The sequence below is a fragment of the Vanellus vanellus genome, assembly GCF_965231255.1.
Source record: "Vanellus vanellus genome assembly, chromosome: 19".
NCBI classification, from domain to species: domain Eukaryota; kingdom Metazoa; phylum Chordata; class Aves; order Charadriiformes; family Charadriidae; genus Vanellus; species Vanellus vanellus.
The window spans coordinates 12,687,965-12,708,304 of record NC_138924.1 but is presented as its reverse complement, the minus strand read 5'-3'; the positions used below and the strand labels follow the sequence as shown (position 1 = coordinate 12,708,304).

General features: G+C 52.6%; 1 protein-coding gene across 4 annotated transcripts; it reads left to right on the top strand.

The window, feature by feature from the left end:
- Positions 1-10,482: 10,482 nt before the first annotated feature.
- Positions 10,483-18,788, top strand: LOC309679872 (tapasin-like). Of its 4 annotated transcripts, none has more exons than XM_082493310.1 (9): positions 10,483-10,574; positions 12,135-12,362; positions 13,073-13,342; positions 15,110-15,448; positions 15,602-15,921; positions 16,700-16,780; positions 16,977-16,993; positions 17,089-17,122; positions 18,598-18,788. In XM_082493310.1, the coding sequence occupies exons 1-7, from the start codon at positions 10,529-10,531 to the stop codon at positions 16,977-16,979; spliced, it is 1,287 nt and encodes a 428-aa protein (XP_082349436.1). In that variant the 5' UTR covers positions 10,483-10,528; the 3' UTR covers positions 16,980-16,993; positions 17,089-17,122; positions 18,598-18,788. The 4 variants fall into 4 exon arrangements, with proteins under 4 accessions (XP_082349436.1, XP_082349434.1, XP_082349435.1 ...); XM_082493308.1 differs by having other exon boundaries at positions 15,602-15,928; XM_082493309.1 differs by lacking the exons at positions 16,977-16,993; positions 17,089-17,122.
- Positions 18,789-20,340: the final 1,552 nt, after the last annotated feature.

The following is a 20,340-nucleotide window of genomic DNA, read 5'->3' as shown; positions in this document are numbered from 1 at the left end:
GCCTGATGAAACGCTGACGGTGGTTTTGCAGGTCATCGGTGCTGCCAGTTTGCAGGCATCGACCCGCAGCCTGCCCGGCGGAAGTGAGGCAGCCCCGCACGCCGCAGGCACCGCCGCAGCTGCCGCGCAGAGCCTCCCACGCAGACCTGATGCTCGCGGTCCTGCAGGTCTTCCTCACGCACAGCGGACAGGAGAAAGGCACTGTTCACCCGCGGTATAGTCTCACCATTATAGTGCTGATGGATAGTAGTAATGATACTTTAATCAATATTAATAACATTTAATATGAGCACTAAAAGGCCCCATTATTTTTTCAGTGTAAAGAGCTATGAGAAATAAATATCCTTTTCCACAAAGTTTGCTGTTCTACACTCAAATTAAAGGTAGATAAAATAAGCGGCCAGAAAAACCCAAGAAAAGGAGAAGACAGTATAATGAAAGAAAACCTTCTATTCTGTTTTGAATTAGCTCAGTGGTTTCACTATTCCCCTCCCGTCTCCTGCCTCGGGCGCCCGAACTATTTCTAGCTCAGTCATGGTCTTGCTGAACAGACAAGATGTTTTTAACCTTTCTGGGCAAAAGCTTCGTGCAGTATGCGCAGTTCCTGCTGAGACAGACATAAATTCCATGCAGGATGAGCTTGCATATTTTAGGAGGCCTGGGGTTTAATATCGCTACCCGCAAACATAAAAAATTACACTTTCCCACTCCCTGGGATAAACTGTAGGAGTGAAATAACGTCTCTGCGCAGCGTGCACGTAGGTTCTAACGGGCACTGCCGCTTAAGCTGCAGTGGACATCCTTCGCTAAGGGCAGCCGGGGCTTTCCAACGCTGATCCTCAAACGCAAACGCGACGAGGCATCTGCTCCTCTGCCGCCACCCTTGACGGGCTTGCCTCGGTGCGACAGGCCGGGCTGTGGCTGGGGGCGAGGTACTGCATTTTAACGCACAAACCTCCACCAGAGTCGGCGTGTGTCGGGGCCAGGACAGCACGTCAAAGCCCGGGGGATTCTGCGCTGACGAGGCACCCGGAGGGTTCCTCATTTATTGTGACTGTTGGGTGGAAAGAACTCTTCACGGTCCCCTGGAGAGCACACGGCGCCTTATTCAGCGCTTCTGCAGGGGCAAAACCCCAGTGACCACCCTCACTACTTCTGCCCCTAACGAACACCTCCTGCAACTCGATAGATTTACCCGTGGCCGTTTCAGTACTTTGGCATTTTCTGATCTTTGGCTCAGAGGCTTTTTTGAACCTTATCTCCAACTTCCGAGTCAGGAACCTGAAACGCAGGTGCTGAAGCTGCTGGGGAGAAGGTGGGAAGGGAGAAAAACCCCAGAGAGGAACAGTTTCTCCACTCCTACCCGGACTGCAGTTTGCAAAATGTGATCAATGTGATGTATAACTCTGGAACCCCCCCACACGCACACACAAAACAAGAAAGGAGCTGTAAAATATGTTGGGGCAGGAAAATGAATGATCTCTCTGTCAACTATTTAAAAGCAATCCAGTAATGTGAACAATCAGAAGTGAAGAAAAATCAATACGCTTCTCAGGGCGCAGAAATGGAAAACAAGCTGGATTTTACTCCTGCAAAACCCATGCAAACAAAACCCAACAGATTAATTCTGCCTGTCAGTAAGTGTGGTCATTTCTTCAGAAACAGAACCACCTCCAGAAGAGCACTCTCTTTAGACACAACACTGTGTTTATTGATGCCCGTTATAATATCCCCACTGGTGTCTGTGGTACACGACCGAGTCTTTACGTAGTAATTACGAACAATTGTGTTTTATTCCCCACACATTTAATTTGTTTACAAAAAAAAAAAAATCCACCAGGAAGACCTCAAGCAAAGCAAACAAACAGGGAAAACAGAGCATGCCATACTCGGTCCGATCTGTACTCCTCCACCTGCTCTCCAGAAAGTGCAGCAGAGAAAAGAGCAATACTATCCCTGTTAGAGAAAACAGACCATCAGAGGCATGGCGGGAGTGTCCCAAAGTGGCCATTTCTATACTCCACATCACAGCTGACTTCTGACTTCAGGTAACAGTGGGGAAATGGCAGCAGGAGGTCAAAAGAAGAGATTTCTGTAGCAACTCAGGAGGTGGGGGGTCCTTCCCAGAAGAAGGTTGCTGGGAGTGGGGGGAGTGTCGTATGGGGAGGGGGGACTCAAAGGGGAGATGGATTAGCGGAGAGAGCGCAACGCAGCAGTACAATTTATCACGCTGCCCAGCACTTTACAGACCCACACGATTTGTCTCACCGGTCTCGGTGCCACGCGTGCGCAGAAAGACAGATCTATTAGTTTTCCTTTCCCATCTTTCCTCTCCTATTGGACATATGAAATATAGCCAGAAGCATCATGGAAATTAAAGAGCGTGGCACGGGCTGTAAGGCGGTGGGAACTGCCAGATGTTTAGTCAGCTCTTGAGCCTTAGCCAAGCCTGTGTTGGTCATTATTGGAAGTACACAATTATTCAATGATCTTCTCTCGTACCTTTCAGCAGTAAAATCAATGGCCAGCTCCACCCAGCATGGGGCAACCCCGCGTTCGCGTCCTCTGCTCGCCTGCCCGTCGCCGTCGGTAGTCCCCTGTGAAAGCAGAAAGCGGCAAACCCGGACGTTCGCCAACCCGGGCTGTGTCCGAGCTTGGACGCCTCTCCCAGACGGTGCGCGCGGCAAAGCCGCCCCCGCCAAGAGAAGGGAGCGGAAGGGCCGGTGGGCGCTGCTGGCAACACACCGACGGTCCCCTCGGCGGCTCCTGCGCCTCCGCTGTGCCCCGGGCACCGCGGTGTCCTTAGCAGGGCTGCGGGTACGGCTACCAACGGGAGCAGCAGGCAGCCCAGCTCCTCGGCTGCACCGCGCTATTATCTTGTTCTCCAGACCCTCAGCTCTCACTAATAATGCAGAAGTCACTGGTTACTAAAGTGGGAGAAGAAAACTCCCCCCAAAGGCCCATTTTGTCTTCAACACAGACTGCAGATGCGCACGGGGCACCTGGACGCAGGCGGGACGCTCTCGCTGCGGGCAAAGCAGGGCTCTTAAGCGGAAAACTACGAAGCTGTGAGTATCTTAACTACAAAAAATACCCAGGTTTTGCAGAAAGTATCTTCCCTAAATCCATTCTTATGATGGGACTGCCTTCCCCCCCCTCACCCTTCCTTTTTGCTGAGCTGCTTACGGCATTAACCTCTAAACCAAACTCTTCAGAAAAACCAAAGTTCTTATGAACCTGCCACCAGTCTTCCTACAAACCGTGTGGGGAAAGAAGACTTCACAAAACTGCAAAGACTTCTGCTGAGCTAATTGGCAGATGATGGAGACAAAGGGGAGGGGAGAGGGCTCTGAGAGGCTGTTTCGAAAGCACAAAGCACCCCGTAGCGGGGCCATGCCGCGCGTTAGGATGGGGCTGCCTCCAGCAGCCCCTGCAACCCCTCCACTGGGGGTTAACCTCCCCGGGGCCCCGAGAGGCCTCCGTGGACCTCCCGGCTTAAGCGCGGGGTCCAGTTCTCCCCGGGCAGGAGCTGGGTGGAGGCGCAGGGTCCCCCGCTCACGCCATGCCGCCGGGGTGACCTCCGCAGGCGGTGGGACACCCGCACCCCCCCGCAGCGCTCGGCGGGCAGACACTGAGCCCCTGCAGCCTCCCTGTGCTGACATGGAAGGCACGGCAGCGCTGGAAGGATTTCAAGCAAGCCTAATTTCTTTCTTCTAATTAGGTCAAAAAATGTTTGAAATCATAGCATTTGGTGAAGTTGTAAAGGAAACTTTATTAACGCTACGAAAACAAACCTGCCTTTTTCAGCTCGCTGCACGCCGTCGGTGCTGAACTTCTAATAGCAGCCGTTCCGTTTCTGAGAAGTTGCTCTTATGGTGTGCGATTTTTGAGGTCTCTTGCAGCATCTCCAACGTTGCAAAAAAAAAGAAGGATCTTCCCATTTTAGTCAAGCACATGAGCTCTAAGCTCCTACAACTGAAACGATTTATTTTTACGTTATCTTCAGCATCTACATTCCGTGGTGCACTTGGGTGTTATTTCTCGAGTTCCGGGGAATGGCAGGCGGCCAGTAAAGCCCGTCTCCGCCGAGGCGATGCTGCCGCTCCGTGGCTCCCGCGCGGACGGCCTGAACCAGCCTCCGCCTGCACATCACAGGGGCGCCAGGGTCAGGGTCCGCCTTCACATGAAGCGCTTCATCCTCATCCCCTGTGCATCACTGCTACTGTTCACGTAGTTTAGATCAGCTTGAAAGAGCTTTTTGTCCTCTCTTATGGGAAGCTGGATTCAGGTCCTGCCCCTTAACTGGATGTGCAATTACGAAATGAACCTGCAGCCTGAAGGACCTACACGGTAAGGAGGAGACAGCTCTTGGCCGCACGGCCAGGGACACCCACGCACTCAGGACACCCTTAACTCAAACTCATAAGTATTAACTCGAACGCAGCCGCCCCTCCCAGCAAACAGCAGCCCCCTCCTCCTTAGCGCTAAGCGGCACAGGGAAGGAGATGGCACAGCTGCCAGTGTAAAGGACAGCGCTGGACAGGACAGGCAAATTCTTGGCCACTGGCAGCTTTTCACTCGAGCCAGTCTTTCTGCACATGTCCTCCGCTCCCCCGAAAACACTTGAATTCAGTCTAATGCAGTAATAAAAATCTCTGCCCTCTGCTGCAAGCAGATCAGCTTCTCGGAACAATTGCTCCAGGCCCTTCAGGATCCGTGGCCCGTCACCCACGGCACCACGCGCACCTGCAGCGGGGACGCGGACTGATGGTCCCCACTGGTTGTGGTAACAGATTTGCTCTCCTTTGCTCTTTGCCCAGCAGCTGCATTTTCCCACGCAGACTGCGTGAGCGGCAGCTTAACGACCCCGTCCACCACCACCACTGCAGCAAAACATCTGTTCCTGCCTTCAGCGTTCCAGAGAGGCTTTCTGGGCTGTTGGTCGGTTTCCTTCAGGCAACCCAAAATGAACAGCTGCTTGCACCCACGGACTACAGATTAAGTCAGACAGCCCTTCCTATTTGCCGAGAGTTACAGTGGCCACCTCAGCTCGTACAGCAATAGTCAGCACAGACACGGGCAAAGCACTGCCAAACACCAAAGAATTTGAGTTGCAGAGTACAAGTTTCAGAGTCTTTCGGCAAACGTTCTCGATTTCCCTTCCTCATTCAGACCCTTTTCTTCTTATCGCTCAGCTTCTTTGCTGTCTCCTATCCTCAAGCATTCAAGTAGCAAATTGAGATTAGAGAGAAGACATCCAAACAGCTACTCCTGCCTTCCAAAATGAACACTAAAGCTCTTAAAAGTAGCTCTAAATACATTGTTTTAAGAGAGTGCATGGTAAGGGATGAACTACAGCAGTGCCATTTAAGGTGCTTTTGATAATACGGATCAAGTCATGACAGTGCTTTTGCAAACACTGTGGCTGGTCTCCAGCTGTGGGCAGGAGAGCGGGAACTACTCCTTCGCTTTTCCCTTCTGCAAGAGGAGAGAGGAGGAATATGCATCAAGAGCATCATCTCCATGGTGACAGCAGGGAAGCAGCAGGAGCTTTCCTAGAAAACGCTGGGTTTGGTCAGAAGTAGTGCAGGAAATGAAGCAGCTGCAGAAGAACCTTTTCAATGATTCAGCTGGAAGAAACAGGCGAAAGCGGTGTTTCTGAACCAACGGGCGGCAACAGGATCTTCCCTGGAAGTCTGGATAAGACACTATCTGCTGAGGGCTGGCAGCGCCGTAAGCAGTTGAGACCTGGTTCTGTTTTAAAGCAAAGAGCATTTGTCCTCAGGCTAGCGACGTCAGCAGGAAGTACTGCGACATGTCCACAAGCGCGCAATTTCCAAAGCCGCTTTGCTGCCTGATGTCACACCTCCCCACATCTCCCCATCCTCATGGCATTCTGAAGCGGCAGAGACCACTGCAAAAATGGCAGCACCATTTCTAGGAACAGAGCCAAAGTCATTAAAGCAATAAAGTAATGTAAGTGGCATAACAACCTCTGCATATGGCACCAAACTCCATAATAACTCACCCAAAACCTGCCCTGCTTAGTACCTGTAACGATGCGGTGTTACAGTTGTGGAAACCTCACTTCAATTATTAAAGCTGAAAAATTCTACAGCTAAGTATAGTGGCCAGTGTACTCTTGTTATCCAGCGGTACAATAACAAGAACACCATTATTTATCTCTTTCCCTTGCGTTGCTCAAACTACTCATTGCATTGTCATTTCTAATTTTGTAGGAGCTTTCTGCAGAAGGAGCCCTGTCTCATACCTAGAAAGTATAATGCATATGAAAAGCACTGTTTAAATAAGAGAACCGATGCATGGCAAGAGAGACATCAAATTACCACTTCAATGTTGCTTATGCAAACACATCAGCGGGCACTGATGAACCGCGGCCGCTTCTGCCTGTATCTTGCTATGCTGAACTTTCGGGGCTATGACAATATACATCAGATGCTAATTCATCTGTGGAGCTCAGACACATTTTTAATATGTTCCATGGTAACTTCCATTAGCTTTGTCGTTTGTTCAAAAGCTCCAGGGGCACAGGCTGGAAGAAACCTGCCTTCCACAGACGTAGCCGGCTACGGACGGGACCCAGAGCACACACTGCACAGCTCAAGAAGTCCCTCCCCAGTCAGTAGAAGTCACCTTTCAAAGTAACCCTCCGCAAGAGGCTGAGTGGGACCCTTAATAACCAATAAAGAGGGAACGCTCATTTTTTTTGCAGGTGAGAATAACCCTCTGACAAGATGTCATCCAAAAGCAAGCCTGTTTTGGAAAAGCAAGCAGAGGACTACGCTTTCATTCCTGTATTTCCAGTGCCACCTTCTGTACAGAAGAGGAAACCTTTGAGTTTCAGGAGCTCCAAGGAATGAAACTGGAAAATTCTTCCCCACCCACGTGGGAACACAGTCACTGCTGAAATTAAATACTGAAAAGATTTACATTTTCAGTAGCTCAACAGCATATTGAGTTGTGTGCTTAAGACACCCACGTGTGCCAAAACCTTCTATTTTTACAAAGAAGGTACCTCAGCTTCACTTGGTGTTTTCCATAAATTCATACAGCTTATGGGATGACATGTAATCGATGAGAGAAATAAAAAACCATTATTATTAAAAAAATTGAACTGAAGTACAAATCCGGCTATAAATATCAAAACCTCTTGTTAAATGAATTCACAGGACCATAATTAAAGTTTGTGAACAGGGACAGCTGCTTTTCTCCTCTATGTCATCCCCAGCCTCTCCCCAGGGAAAGGTTTGATGTGATTTTGAGTTCCAGGAGCCCGACTGCGCAGCACTGCCTGACCGGCCCCCGCAGCCGCAGCGCACTGCCCGTGCTTCGGGAATGCACGTCTCATCCTCAAATACTCGACTTTATCCGACAGCACGTACAAATGACTGCTGTAAATATTTGCTTTGAGTAGTTTTGCCATATTGTATCGAGTTCAGAAACAAAACCATCCCGTAAATCGGACTTTATTGTCCCTAGTTCCAAACTTAAATAGTAAGACCAAACCTGCTTTTTATTAGCAGTTGCCTTGATTGCTTCCTAACCCACACAGTGCCATCCGTCCGAGCTGGACTGGACCAGTGACCTGGCACGGATGCCCGGATGCCCCGTCATTGGCAGTGTTCAAAGCCAGGATGGGACTTTGAGTAACCTGATGCAGTGAAAGGTGTCCCTGCCCAGAGCAGGGGGGCTGGAGCAGATGATCTTTAAATGTCCCTTCCAACCCAAACCATTCTGTGATTTCATTCTTCGTTCTACTTTCCAACAGTGGCTAGAAAATTACCTGATAAATGACATTTGGGAGGTTTTCCAATGAGTACTATTCAGCGTGATTATCTGGTACGTATAGACTGCCATTAAAAAGACAGACAAGGTCTTATCAGCTTCCTTAATAGATGTTCTGCACTGTTCTGCCAGATCTGATAAGCTCTAAAGATGATTCGGAACAGCCTTAAAACATCCAACCACGTTTAATTGGGGCTGGAGTGACACCGCGTTCTCGGCTCTGGCTTTGTGCACACGTGCAATTCACTCGCAAAGGCAAGTTAGGCGGTCTGGTCTGAGGTCGGGGGTTTGAGTTTCAAGGAATGTAAAGACTGACTTTTTCAGCTGAGTTTCCCCATTTGAGGGAGGCTGCTGCTAGGAATATTTTGACAACTATTCACCAAGACAAGTGAGCGTCTGTGGAACTAGGAAAATTAACGGGGAGAGTCACCACCCGGGAGAGGCTACCAAGGCTCAAGATAAGTTACTCACTGTGTTGCTGATGTTTATTGTCACACTTAGGAAGTGATTTTCGCAAGTCAAGCCCAAATCACTTGACTCCAAATGAGACTCACATCCCTAGAATGCTCTGTAGACTGCGTAGATGGTCACTATAGACATTGCCAGCAGTCGTATTCCTGCTTACATGGTAACACAGAACAGTAACACTTAACAAAAAGAGCAGGAGAAGGCTTGGATGACTACACTGTGTCCTAAAATAGGCGCGTAAAGCGGGAACTCTTAAGTGCGTAAGTCTGGCATCACGCAGTATCGTTAACAAATGCTCCAAGCGTGCAACACAAGGTACTTCAAAGGCAACGTCTCATGCAGAGGTACATGAAATTTGGCTGTGTACGGGGGATTCCCATGTTTGGGGTAGCAGGAGGAGTTTTCCTGACTGGTGTTAATGATGAGTTGTGCCGTACCATCAAGGGAGAGTTGGAACCGAATGAATCAAAGACTCAAAGCAAACTCCTAATGCCTTCTGAAGCACAGAGAGAGCGATCTCCTCCAGGTAAGAAAATTACTCAAGCCTATAGACAGTCTGAAGAAAGTATCTTAATTCAGTAAGTAATCTAGTAATAAACCTCTAGGAGGCAAATGCTGTAACGACTAATTAGATTTTCCTCTTACGCCTGGATTTGAGCTTGGTTGGATTCTCTGTAGTTCATAAGGAAAAGCAGCAGAGTTTCGGAGTGCCACTCATCATGTGTATCTGCCTATAGCCAGAGCCTAGAAAATTAGGATCCTGATTGGAGCATCTCAAGTTCAAAATTATATGGAATAAGACTAAGCTGTAAAATTATGTACACAGCATATCATAATTGCAGCTACCGCTGGAATAAATTATGGTGTCTTAAATATCCCAGGGCTGAACTGAAGAAGGTTCTTCAGCTAAAAGTAGACCTTCCTGTGCAGAAAACATGACCCCAAACTAGAGATCTGACTGGGCTCGGTGACCTCTTGGGAAAAGGGTCTGCAATATTTGGGTTGGTATTTCACCTGATGAGTAAGACTCCCAGCAGCTGAGCCCTCAAGAACATTATTTAAGGATTTGGTCAATCTCAGCTACAAAAGTGAGGCATTTAGCTCAATTACTCTCCTGCAAATTCGCTGAAACCCAGATTTAGGCCGTTGTTTCCATAACCCTCACAGTTTGCTTAAACTATAAAAGCGAGTGAAGCAATCCTTGCTGAGAAGTCTGTTTTGAGGAGTTTTTCAGGACTGCCTAGAGAGTTAGCCGTGCCTTCCCACCCTGTTTTAGAAGTCCAGGTTCTTTGTGCAACTTTCCAAATTCTGGCTGGAATATTCAGCTGTCAGTTCCCGCTTGCCCATCTGCTAGGTCTAGGAAAGATTTCTGTACCTTTAAAATGTGTGTCTAAACTGTTTCTTTGTCCAAGTGTCAACATTGCCTCACACTATTTAATTTTAAAGCCTAACTTTTTAAACCTCTCAAGGCTGATACCGCTCTGTATGTGAGGAACTGTCATGAATTTTGCACCGCATAATAATTGTCTTGTGTTTTAGCAGATAAGCTCTATGTGCTGTACCGTGCCAGCTCCTCTCCGGGGAGCGGCCGGAGGTACAGCTGCAGAAGGGGTGACACGGTGGGGTCCGGGGATTCCCCCCACCCACCCCAGCGCGGTTAGGAGACGGCAGCTGACCTTGACAGTCCTCTCATAATTTGAACTGGATACGCACAAGGGGAAGATGAATGCCGCTTGTGCTCTGTCGTTAAGCAGATCACCTGTACTACGGGGTCGCGTTTCCCCGTGCTGCCTGCATGCATTACAAAGCTGAGCGTTCGATGTCGCCCGTACTAAACGAAAGTGCCATTTTTCACTGACCAGTAAAAGTTACATGATGAAAAAAGACACCGCGTTGTTACTACAGCGCGCGCCCCTGCGGCTGCACAGGCAGGAACAAAGCCCGGACGGTCCCCGCTTGTGACTCGGCCGCTTCCCAGCGCGGCGCTGCCGGACGCCCGGGGACGGCGCTGGGGGGCTCCGGCCGCGCAGGGTGTGTGCGGGACCCCCCGCCCCGCACCAAGGGGTCTCTCCGGTGCCTCCCCCCCCCGCCCGTACCCCTCTCCCCGGCCCGCTGACGGGGGCGCAGAGCGGGACGGCCCCGCCCCCCGCCCGCGCGCGCCGCCCGCCAGCCCCACCCACCCCCCCCGAAAGCGAAAGCGAAAGCAGCGGAAGCCGCCGGGTGCGGGGCCGGGGGGAGCGCGGGCGGCCCCGCCATGAGGCGCGGAGCGTCCCTGGCCGCCGGCTGCCTCCTCTGCGTCGGTACGTGTCCCCGCGGGACCCCCGGCGGGACGGGACGGGACGGGGCGGGGCGGGCGGCGGTTGGCCAAAGCGCGTCTCCGGTTTGGACTGGTCCCAGTAGGGGGCGGGCGGCACTCGGACCCCCGCCCGGTGCTGGGGTAGCCCCAAAGCTGGCAAAAGCCCTCCGCGTTCCCGAAGGGAAACGGGGCCCGAAGTCGCTGAGACACTGAAAAGCCTCTCGGGGCGTCGCAGCCGTTCGTTACCGACTGTGCGAAACGGGGCGACCCAGTTTCAGGAAGGGGGTTTGGGGCAGGAGAGTGCAGCCGCCGCTCTGCCCGGGGGGACGGAAGCGGAGCCCTTACCCCGGGCCGGGGCGGCTCTGTCGCCCCCAGAGCGTTCGCGGGCACCGCCGGGGACATCCTGACGCCCTTCGCCGCTCGGTTCGCGTACGCGGCGGGACGGGTGCGCTCCCGGGTCTTCTGTTTCGCTTTGGTCGGGTACAACTTTGCCTTCTCTCCGGTGCTCCCCAGCTAATTCAGCAGCCCCTCCGTGGCACAGCGGTAAGGTTTCTCACTCCGGCGGTCCCCCATCCCTGATCACCTTGCCGGCTTCTGCCGGTCTCAAAAAGTCTTGTTAAGCAAAAATTACTGCGTAGCCCCGCTGCAGAGCAGGATAAGTCTGTAGTCATACATGGCTCTCCCTGCTTCCTCAAACAGCTCTCCCGAAGAAACCCACAGTAATTAAGGAACACCTAAAATCAATGTTCTTAACTAACAGTCCTTATAAGGCTATCATTGAGGCTGCATTGAGCCTCTGTTCTTGAATTCCATAGTAAAATGCGATCCTTACAGCAATAGGATTCAAGGAATTCAGAATGTATTTTCTGTAATTAGGGAGTATTTTGCAGTTTCAGGTTGTCTTTTCTGTTCTGTACTGAGGAGAAGGAGTAACCTCTGAGCCAAAAGTATTGCTGCACCTCATACCCGTCTAGATGGGCCAAGGTACAGTGCCAGCTCAGGACCGTAACTAATGCCTGTCTCCAACTAACTCAGCATGAGTCACCCCCACTCGGCCCCAGCCGGAGGGGTTTACCACCCTGGCCTCTGACACTTGCCACCAGCTTGCCCAGCAAGGCGTGGGGCTGGGCTGGGCTTCCCCACAGCTTCTGGGAACAGCAGTGCCAAAGGGCAGAGCGTCGCTGGCGGTGCAGCTCCTTCAGGGGCACTCGGGCATCCAGAGACCGACACCAACAAAAGAACGCTTCGCTCATTCAGCAGGTTTTCCTGCACTGCTCTTCACATCGTTATTCTTCCCTTTCGACTCTTAGAAGAAACACTGTTTTAAAATGATAGTCATTAAAATGTTATATTTTAATGAAAGGAAGGTATTTGACTATGAAATTTAATTTTTTTTAAAAAAGTGTTCCCCGACATAACCAGCCTGCTGTGAGCTAAATGGATTCATTACATGCATAGGGTGCGGCTAATTTTCCTGCTATTAGTAAGCTTAATTTTGTTACTCTCTCAAGATCAACCGTGACATTTTTAAAATAGCTTGTGTATGCATGGCCATGTCTTTCAGGGCTTTGGGGGAACCTATATGGAATCGCTGCAGCGGGCCCTGGTTCCAGGAGCAGCAGACAACTTCCCTGTGTGTTTGAGATGAGCAAGACCATTCCCCTGTCAAAAGAGACAGAGATCGTCAGGCTCAACGTCAGGCTCCTGCTGAGCGGAACGGGACCAAAAGGTGGTCAAAGGTCTCCGCCAGAAAACCTTCCTCCAGACAATGTCCCCTCATTTATTGTACACGGTGAGTTATTTGCAGAAGTGAGCAACTCCCGCTCCTCATCAACGTGAGAAGTCACAGACAGCATCCTGCAAGAGGGGCAACAGATCTCGTGCCCGGCATCTGCCGCTCGCAGCCGAGTGTGGAGGAAGGGCAGAGCTGCCCCTCTGCTCCTTTTTGTGGGGCTTAGGGGTGGTCTCTGTCTTGACGCCCGACCTGAGGTGATGCTAGTTGCATCCATGGTGGTAAAAAAGCCAGCGATGCTCCGAAAGATTCAGGAGAGACATTTGCCTCCTGGAGTATTTTTGCCCTTAGACTCACTGTGGTTTGGGTACTAAAGATACAACAAACAAACAAAAAAAAAAAATCAGCATTTCAAAACTCATCACCTGGCTAGATTTCACATTCCTGTGAAGACTTGTCCTTGGACTTAAGAACGTACCTTGTGAGAATCTGATTTCGGGTGACACACAGCTTGCCCCAGCTACACGCTGAATAAAGCAGGAGTCAGGCATCCCCTTCTCCCAGGGGAAGCCCCCAGCCCCTCCGCAGCTCAGTCAGCGGAATGCTGCGCCTCTGGGAGTGAGACAGAAGGGAGAGCGTTAATTCATGGAGGGACAGACCATGTGCAGTGCAGAGCTGCGACAAGAGCTGCGCGTGGACCTGGGCTGGGTTTGCTGCCCGTTTGGATGGGCTGGGGTCAAAACAGGTCCAGGCACGCTTTTCTCTTACAGAGTCCTCAGCAGATATTCTTCAGTATGCAGATGAGGATAGCGACATGCTCGACTGCAGGATCAGCCCTTACCTCCCAGCAGATGCTCAGGTCGTCTGGCCTGGGAGAGAAGTGGGAGCCAACAGTTCGGACTCCTGGTTCACGTGCACCATAAAACACACAGCTGGAAAATACGCAACTACAGCCTTCCTCGTGCAAGACCAGAAAGAAGGAGAGAACCCAAATCCTGGACAGCTTCTCCCAGGCCCTGCAGAGCAATTGCACGTTTCAGGTAACAGAGAGAGTCCTGTTCCCCTGGGGGCCCTCATACACCCCAAGTGCGGAAGGGACATGCAGCTGGCCGGGCATTCGTGGTGGCTGCCGTCCCCAAAGTTACTTGGTGAACAGCTGCCACTGCTCTATTTCAACCGCATCCCAAACTCCAAACCCAAGACCTTTTCAGGAGGCTTGTGTAGATGAAACCTGCGTTTTCCTCCCCCTCTGCGCTAGGGTGTTACACATTCATACTCTGGTTTTACACAGTGCGACATTTGTCCTCTCCACGTCACTTCCCGGTACTTAGCTTCTGGGCTTCTGTGATTATGCACCTCAGTCTATTTTTAAAAGCCTCCCGAGTTTACAAATAGTTTAAGCTAGCTTTTTAGCATACTGTAAGACAAAATGCTTTTATTAAAAAGCATATGTTCTCCCTTGCGTTGGGGATTATGCATACGTTGCAGAAGCTAATGACTTCAAAACAGCTTCTCAAAAGCGTAATTGTTTTCTATTTATGTACTTCCATACCATCCTCGCTAAAAGCCCTAACGGTAAATACTTAAATTGCCAAAGCTTTAATACAGCCACACCCATTAAGCCTTATCTTAGTTTCTCAGCAGACAGAGCCCTCTGATGGCGTTTGCAGGGCAGGGAAGCTCTGCGGGGTGAGCTGCCCTGTTACCGTTAGGGAGGAGTTTGGGGTGAAGAAACCGAAAGAAGTTGGTCAGCTGGCACGTGCAGAAGGGTTGCGAGTCAGGGTCAGAACAAGCAAGCAAGGCTCTGGGTCCCGTCTCCAGACCACAAACTTGTGTTGCTTAACCCCCCCACTCCCCAGGACCCGGTGTGATCTGATCAAGAGATACGCAGCAGCAGCGCTTAAAAACAGCAGGGGGAAGACTGAGGTGGAGCAGCCCGTGATGCGGTGGCTGCGCCGCTGCAGCAAGGAGGCTGTGGGTGCAGCCCCGCAGCCCCGTCCCCGCGCAGCCTCCCCGGCAGGGTCAGGCAGCCGGCGGGAGCGCTCAGCGCCGTGCAGGGAGCTGCAGAGCCCGTCGCTGGCACGCACTGACACCCTGCCTGCACCACGAGCTTCTCGGCCTCTCCCGCTCCCCTGGGCCCACATCAGCCTTTCCCCATCCCTTATTAAGAAAACCAAAAATTTAAATCGATTGACTAGCGCATCGGCAGCACTTTACCGAGGCTCCGGAGCCTCGCTACATCCAAGCAGGTAGAACCTCAACCTGGAGGCCAGAAGAGGGACAGCCGTTCCCCGTCCCCTCCCCCGGGCAGCCTGCCTGCCCTGCTGCCGCCCCCAGCTGCCTCTTATAGCCCCCCCCGGGTTAATTGGGCCACTCGGCTCACTTCTATCTGCCACCCGGAGTGCTGGGGTGCCGTTTATCACTCCCTAGTGTCGCGGTCGCGTGTAGTCCCCGGTGCGCGTTCCTTGGGCGGTTTTTGAGGTTTGCAGTGACTTCTGGGGCAACAGCGCGCTGGAGGGAAACGCGGCTTTGTTAAACTTTCCCGTGCAATAGGCGCTATGGAGAAGTTATTACATCTGCTCTGTCGCGTAAAACGAGGTGAGGCCAAGGCACGACGCGGCAGTGGCTCAGGGAGAGGCGCGGGGAGCTGCGGCGGTGCCCCTGGGCCAGGACTGGCCCGTGACCCCCCCGGCGGGCGGCTCTGGGGCGGGGGCGGCCCGTCGGGGCTGTGCAGTGCGGCCGCGGGTCGCTAGATGGCAGCGGGTCCCCGCCGGCGCCGCCCTCACCCCCGTGTCCGCCCCGTCCAGCGCCGCTGTGGGTCCGCGCCGCCGCCCGCCGCCGCTCGGGGCTGTCCCGGGCCGTGGCGCTGCCCTGCGCCTTCGCCGCCCCCCGCCCCGCCGATGTCACCCTCCGGTGGGCGCTGCGGCAGAGCGGGGGGCGCAGCAGAGACCTGTGGGCGTTCCGCGGCTCCAGCCGGCGGGTGGAGCGGCCGTCCCCCCGGGCAGAGGTGGCCCCGGAGGGAATCCCCGCGGGAAACGCCTCTCTGCTGCTCAGAGACACCCAACTGCGGGACGAGGGCACCTACTCCTGCGCCGTGTCGGTGGGCTCCCTCACTGCCGAAACCACGGTCCAGCTGCACATAGAAGGTAACAGCGCGGGCTTGGGGCTTCGTTCTTTTTAAGGCTGATGGGGAGCGCTCAGACGCAGAGCCTGTAAAACTGTACGTGGGCTTGCTTAAGGATGGAGGCAGCACTCATGAGCTGAGCGACTTAGCAGTGTGGTGAACTTTCACTCGCCAGAAAAACCCACGGTGACCGTGAACGTTAACTCCCTGTCGCTGGTGGAAGGAGAGCAGCACAAGCTGGTCTGCAGTATCAGGCACTACTACCCACACAACATCCAGGCGCAGTGGCTCCGGGAGCCGAAGGACCCCTGGAAGGTCCCCGATGTCATGAAGAACGTTCTCTCGAGCGGCCACCGGCAGAGCAGCAACGGCACCTACAGCTCCTCCAGATACTTCCTGCTCACGGCATCCCTGAAGGACAACGGCCACAAGTACACGTGCCTGGTAGACCACCCGAGCCTGCAGTCCCCCATCAGGAGAAGCGTGACTGTGGAGGTGAGAGGTACGCTGTTCGCCTGGGGACGGTGTCCCCTGCGCATTTGACCCCATGGAATTGCTGGCGGGGGAACTTTCTACTGATGTCCCCTTTCTCAGTCTTCCCTTCCATTGCTCTTCTCAAAAAAAAAAAAAAAAATCCAACAAAATAATTTTTTTTCATCAGACTTTCTGCCATCTTGATGAAAAACAACAAAATTGACTCCTTGATTCAAACTTAAACAAATGAGACAGGCCCCTTTTTTTTTACCAAAATATCCATTTCTCAGGAAAGCCAGTTTGTGGCCAGTTCTGGCCCATAATTAACCATTTTTTTTCATCAGCAAGAGCTGGGTCTCTTCTGAAGCGTCTACCAGGTGCCCTTAGTAAAACAGAGAGCTCCCTCAGACAGCTTTGAAATGTGAGGGTTGCTTTTCTTGTGTCTTGGGCAACGTAGGAGATATAAACTTTGCAGAGAGGATTGAATGAGGACATCGTTTCAGACCAAATATCAGTGGAAGCCTCGTGCCCGGGTATTTGGGGTAAATTAAATTTGGCCTTTAATTCAGGGGACTCCAATAAAATGTCCTGCAGCCTGCTTGCGGGGGCAGGGTCACCGCCTGCCCACTGGCACTTGTTCTCACCCTCATCTCCTGCAGTCGAATGGTACGAGCTGCCGCCCCCGTCCCTGTCCCCTGCGCGCGATGGCAGCGTGGCCGGGGTCGGGCAGCGTGGCCGGGGTCGGGCACCACAGCTGTCGTGTGTCTCTGCCATTGGTCTTTCTTTTGTTTGTGGGCAGAAGCCACCTCCGCCGCATGGCTGCTGCTCCCCCTCAGCCTGGCCGCGTGCCTCGGGGGCGCCCTTTGGTACCGTCACAAAGGTAAGATCACCTCCGGGCTACCGAACCCGGGCTGTGGGGAGGGAAGGACTCTGCTGGGCCAGCTGTCCCCATGGCGGGTGGCCACAGCCCTTCCCAGGTCCTGTGCTGCCGAACTGGGCTACCAGTGCTGGGAGGTGGAAGCCGTGCTTCATCCTTTTAGTCACAGTCTCTTTTTTTTCCCTTTTCCCTGCCCCAGTGAGGAGCACAGCTAAGGTAGGTGTGGTTTTTTGCTTTCCATTTTCTACCTGAAACACATTGGGTGCGTTCCGTTTTACTCTGTGCTCACTCACTGCCGTTTTGCCCTCCAGCCCAAGCCTTACTAGAGCCTCCAGTGCCCGCCAGGTAAGCAGCAGAGTTCCTCCAAAGAGCACACAACGAATGTTGGGTGCCAGATCTGGAAGGGAGTGTGGAAAACCACAGGCGGAAGGGCTGCTGCCCGCCGGGGAACACGCAGGCAGCGCGAGTCGGACGGTGCCGCCCGGTGAGAAGCGATGGCGGCAGGAGGTGGGCAGCCCGCTGCCTGCGGGAAGCACGTGACGGAGCCTCTGAGGGCTGTGCGCCACGGGCGCTTCCATGCCATCAAAGCGACGACACTCCTGCAAGGCATCCCAGAGCCCTGGAGGAGGAGGATGATTGGGACAACACTTTTTCTGGAGTCTGTGGTTCCCACAGCAGTAGGACGGGGGCTCTCAGACGCGCGAGGCACGGACAGCGGGGAAGGGAAGGCAGTAAAACTGAGACAGCATTCAGTAGCGTGCACTGCAGGGCGAGGTGAGCCCTCGTGCCAGCCGTTCTTGTTCAGTCCTTCCTTCTTCTGAAACTCCTTTTCCTTCGGTAATTATTGCCCCTGGCTTGGGCACGTAAAGCTGTCATGAGCAGCGGCTGGTGAGGTAGCCAGCGAAGGCCCTCTTTGTGCCAGGCTCAGCATGCTGTCCTTGGCCAAAAATAGGCTAAGAGTGGGAGGAAAGAACTCGTATCCCTGTCTGACATGTGGAAAATGTCGAAGGTTGCTCAGGGTCGGGGTAGGCTCGACTCCTCTCCTGATTTCGGAGGACGGGGGTGCACAGAGCTCTCCTGCAGCTCTGAAGGTGACGGGCTGCTTCCTCCAGGGTTGGGGTGGCTGGTCTGGACCACCCCCCAGGGCTCACCCAAAGTCTTGTTCTCCCTCTTTCTGCAGGCAAGTCTGGTGCTTCACTGATGACCTGGAAAGTCATGGCAATTGCTCAGCTGCCATACATTTAACTTCTGGCAGGAAGCAACCAAAAACCCAACCAGTCCAGTTGGATGGTTTGAAAGAAACCAGTTGCCCAAGCAGTGTACATTTCCATAATTTTTTTAACAACATGCTTGGGCTTTAGAGTATTTTCTTACAAAAAAATGAGCACCAGCTGTCTGATTTTGACAAAGGGAGGTAATTCTCAGATATAGTGGAGTTCCTGCAGGGTAATTTGTTTTCTTTGAAATAGAAGTCCGTGCAGAGGAAGAAGGCCTCGGCACGGGACAGGACACAGCATGGCTCAGGTGGCGGTGTCATAGGGTCGGGGAGAAAAGCGCTGGCCAATGAAGGAAAAAGAAAGCCATAAAAAGACAAATGTTTATTCTGATTCATTGCAACAACAACAAAAAAAGTATGAGTGAAAAATTCAAGAGAGGATAAAGATCTCCAGCAGATTGCCAAAACCCCCCCAGCGTATTTCCCTACCACCTGCCGGCAGCGATCGGCCGGCAGCTGTGCGTGCGCGCAGCAGGGCTGGCGTGGCTCTCGCCAGTGCTCGGGGAAGCGCTCGCCGCTGCTTCAGTTTTGCTGTTCTCCTCAGGAAAGCAGAACCTGACCGCGGCTGGAGGACAGAGGCGGCTTCATCTTGGGCTGGACTCGCTGCGCTATAGCCAGAGGTGGGATGTGGCGCTGCACAGATTCAGCGTTGGCCCATCTGGACAAGGGGAGAACTGGGGTTTGGTAACCGAGAGTAATTTTTACAACAATAAAGATCTGCTAAGAGAAACAGAACTTTTTAGGTTTTGTTGTTCCTCTGCCGTTCCTGCTGGAAGCCGGCGGCTCTGGGGAGTGCGTCCCCGTAGCTCACCCTTCGCTCTCGGCGGGTGCGTGCGACCCACAGCAAAGCCCTCACTCTGCAGTTGAAGGGGGAGTGGGGTGGGCCCTGCGCGCTGCCCAAGCCCCTTTCCCGGGCGGTCTGTGCTTGGCTGCAGCCGGGACCCCGTCTCAGCCCACCCGGGCACCCCCCGCCGGGGCTGCCACCGTCCTGCCGCAGCATCGCTGCGGTGCCGCGCTGGGGCTGCCGCAGGCTCTGCCAGCATCGCGCACCCCCGCCGGGCTGCTGCGCTACGGAGGGGGAACAAAATGCTCCTCGTGGTGGAATTTTTTTCCTGGCAAAGACAAATAATTCTCACAGGTACAAATGAATGGGTTCGTTCCCCTCGTCACAAAATGTTAAAACGCTAACGCTGGCTAATAGCTTTGTGCTTCGTCCGGCCCGAGCCGTGGGGAAAACATACCAGACGCTGCCTCCAAACAACAGCAGCTTTTTTCGTAGCGTCCTGGGAGGAAGAGATCTGGGAAATTAAGGGGATTTGAAAGGAGCCGGAGGAGCTGGAGAGAGAAAATCCAATTTCATAGTTAGCTCATGGAGGACGTCCAAAGGCAGCCAAGATGCCGGAGACTGGCGACCCAAGGTAAACTAAGCTGCTTTAGACTAACTGTATTGCTGCCTGTTTATTTTCGTTACCACGTGCGGGCTGGCTGCTGCCCGGGACCGGTTTATATTGAGGGACCGGTTTATATTGTGCATTATGTGGCACTAATTCCAGTGCAGACAGAACAGGTCGCTGATTAGAACTGCTGTGCGTTTGTAAAGGAGAAGCTGAGTCCTCCTCTGTTGATCCAGTCCTACCACGGTTAGGAACATCAGCAGAGAGTTCCCGATTTACACCTTCTTGCGCTCGGAGGCTCCTCTACTTCTGTTGTGATAGGTGTGAGCTCTCCCGGATTCACACCAGTAAGGGCTCAGCCCCGGTCTATGCTGTCGCGTGGTTTTTACAGGGATGTAAAGAGCATTGGCTGTTCCCACAGAGCTCAGTCACTTTATGGACATACACAACGTAGTACACATACGGACACAAAATATGTTATTTATTGTGAATTTTGCAAGTACACAGTTAAGCAACAAAATATACATTTGTGAACCTTTAGTTTTATACATAACAAATACAATCTGCTACTATAGCAATAAATTAAATGTACATTATTTACAACAGACATAGGCCACCAGGAACTACAAAGCACCGCCTCTCTACATAAAAAATAAACTTTGTCAGATACATTTCTTCAAGATTTATTTTCACTCTATAAACCCTCTTCACGTTCTAATGATATAAATTCAGCATTCCCCTTTGCAGGATATACGCAGTGCTACATTCATTAAAACATAATGAAAGCATGCTCAAGGACCGGGCAGTGGCAGACTTTGCCAGCTCCGGTGAACAGAAGTCGGAAGGTCAGCGAAGCAGCGTGAGTGCAAGGTGCGACCTGCAGGGGCCGAGCT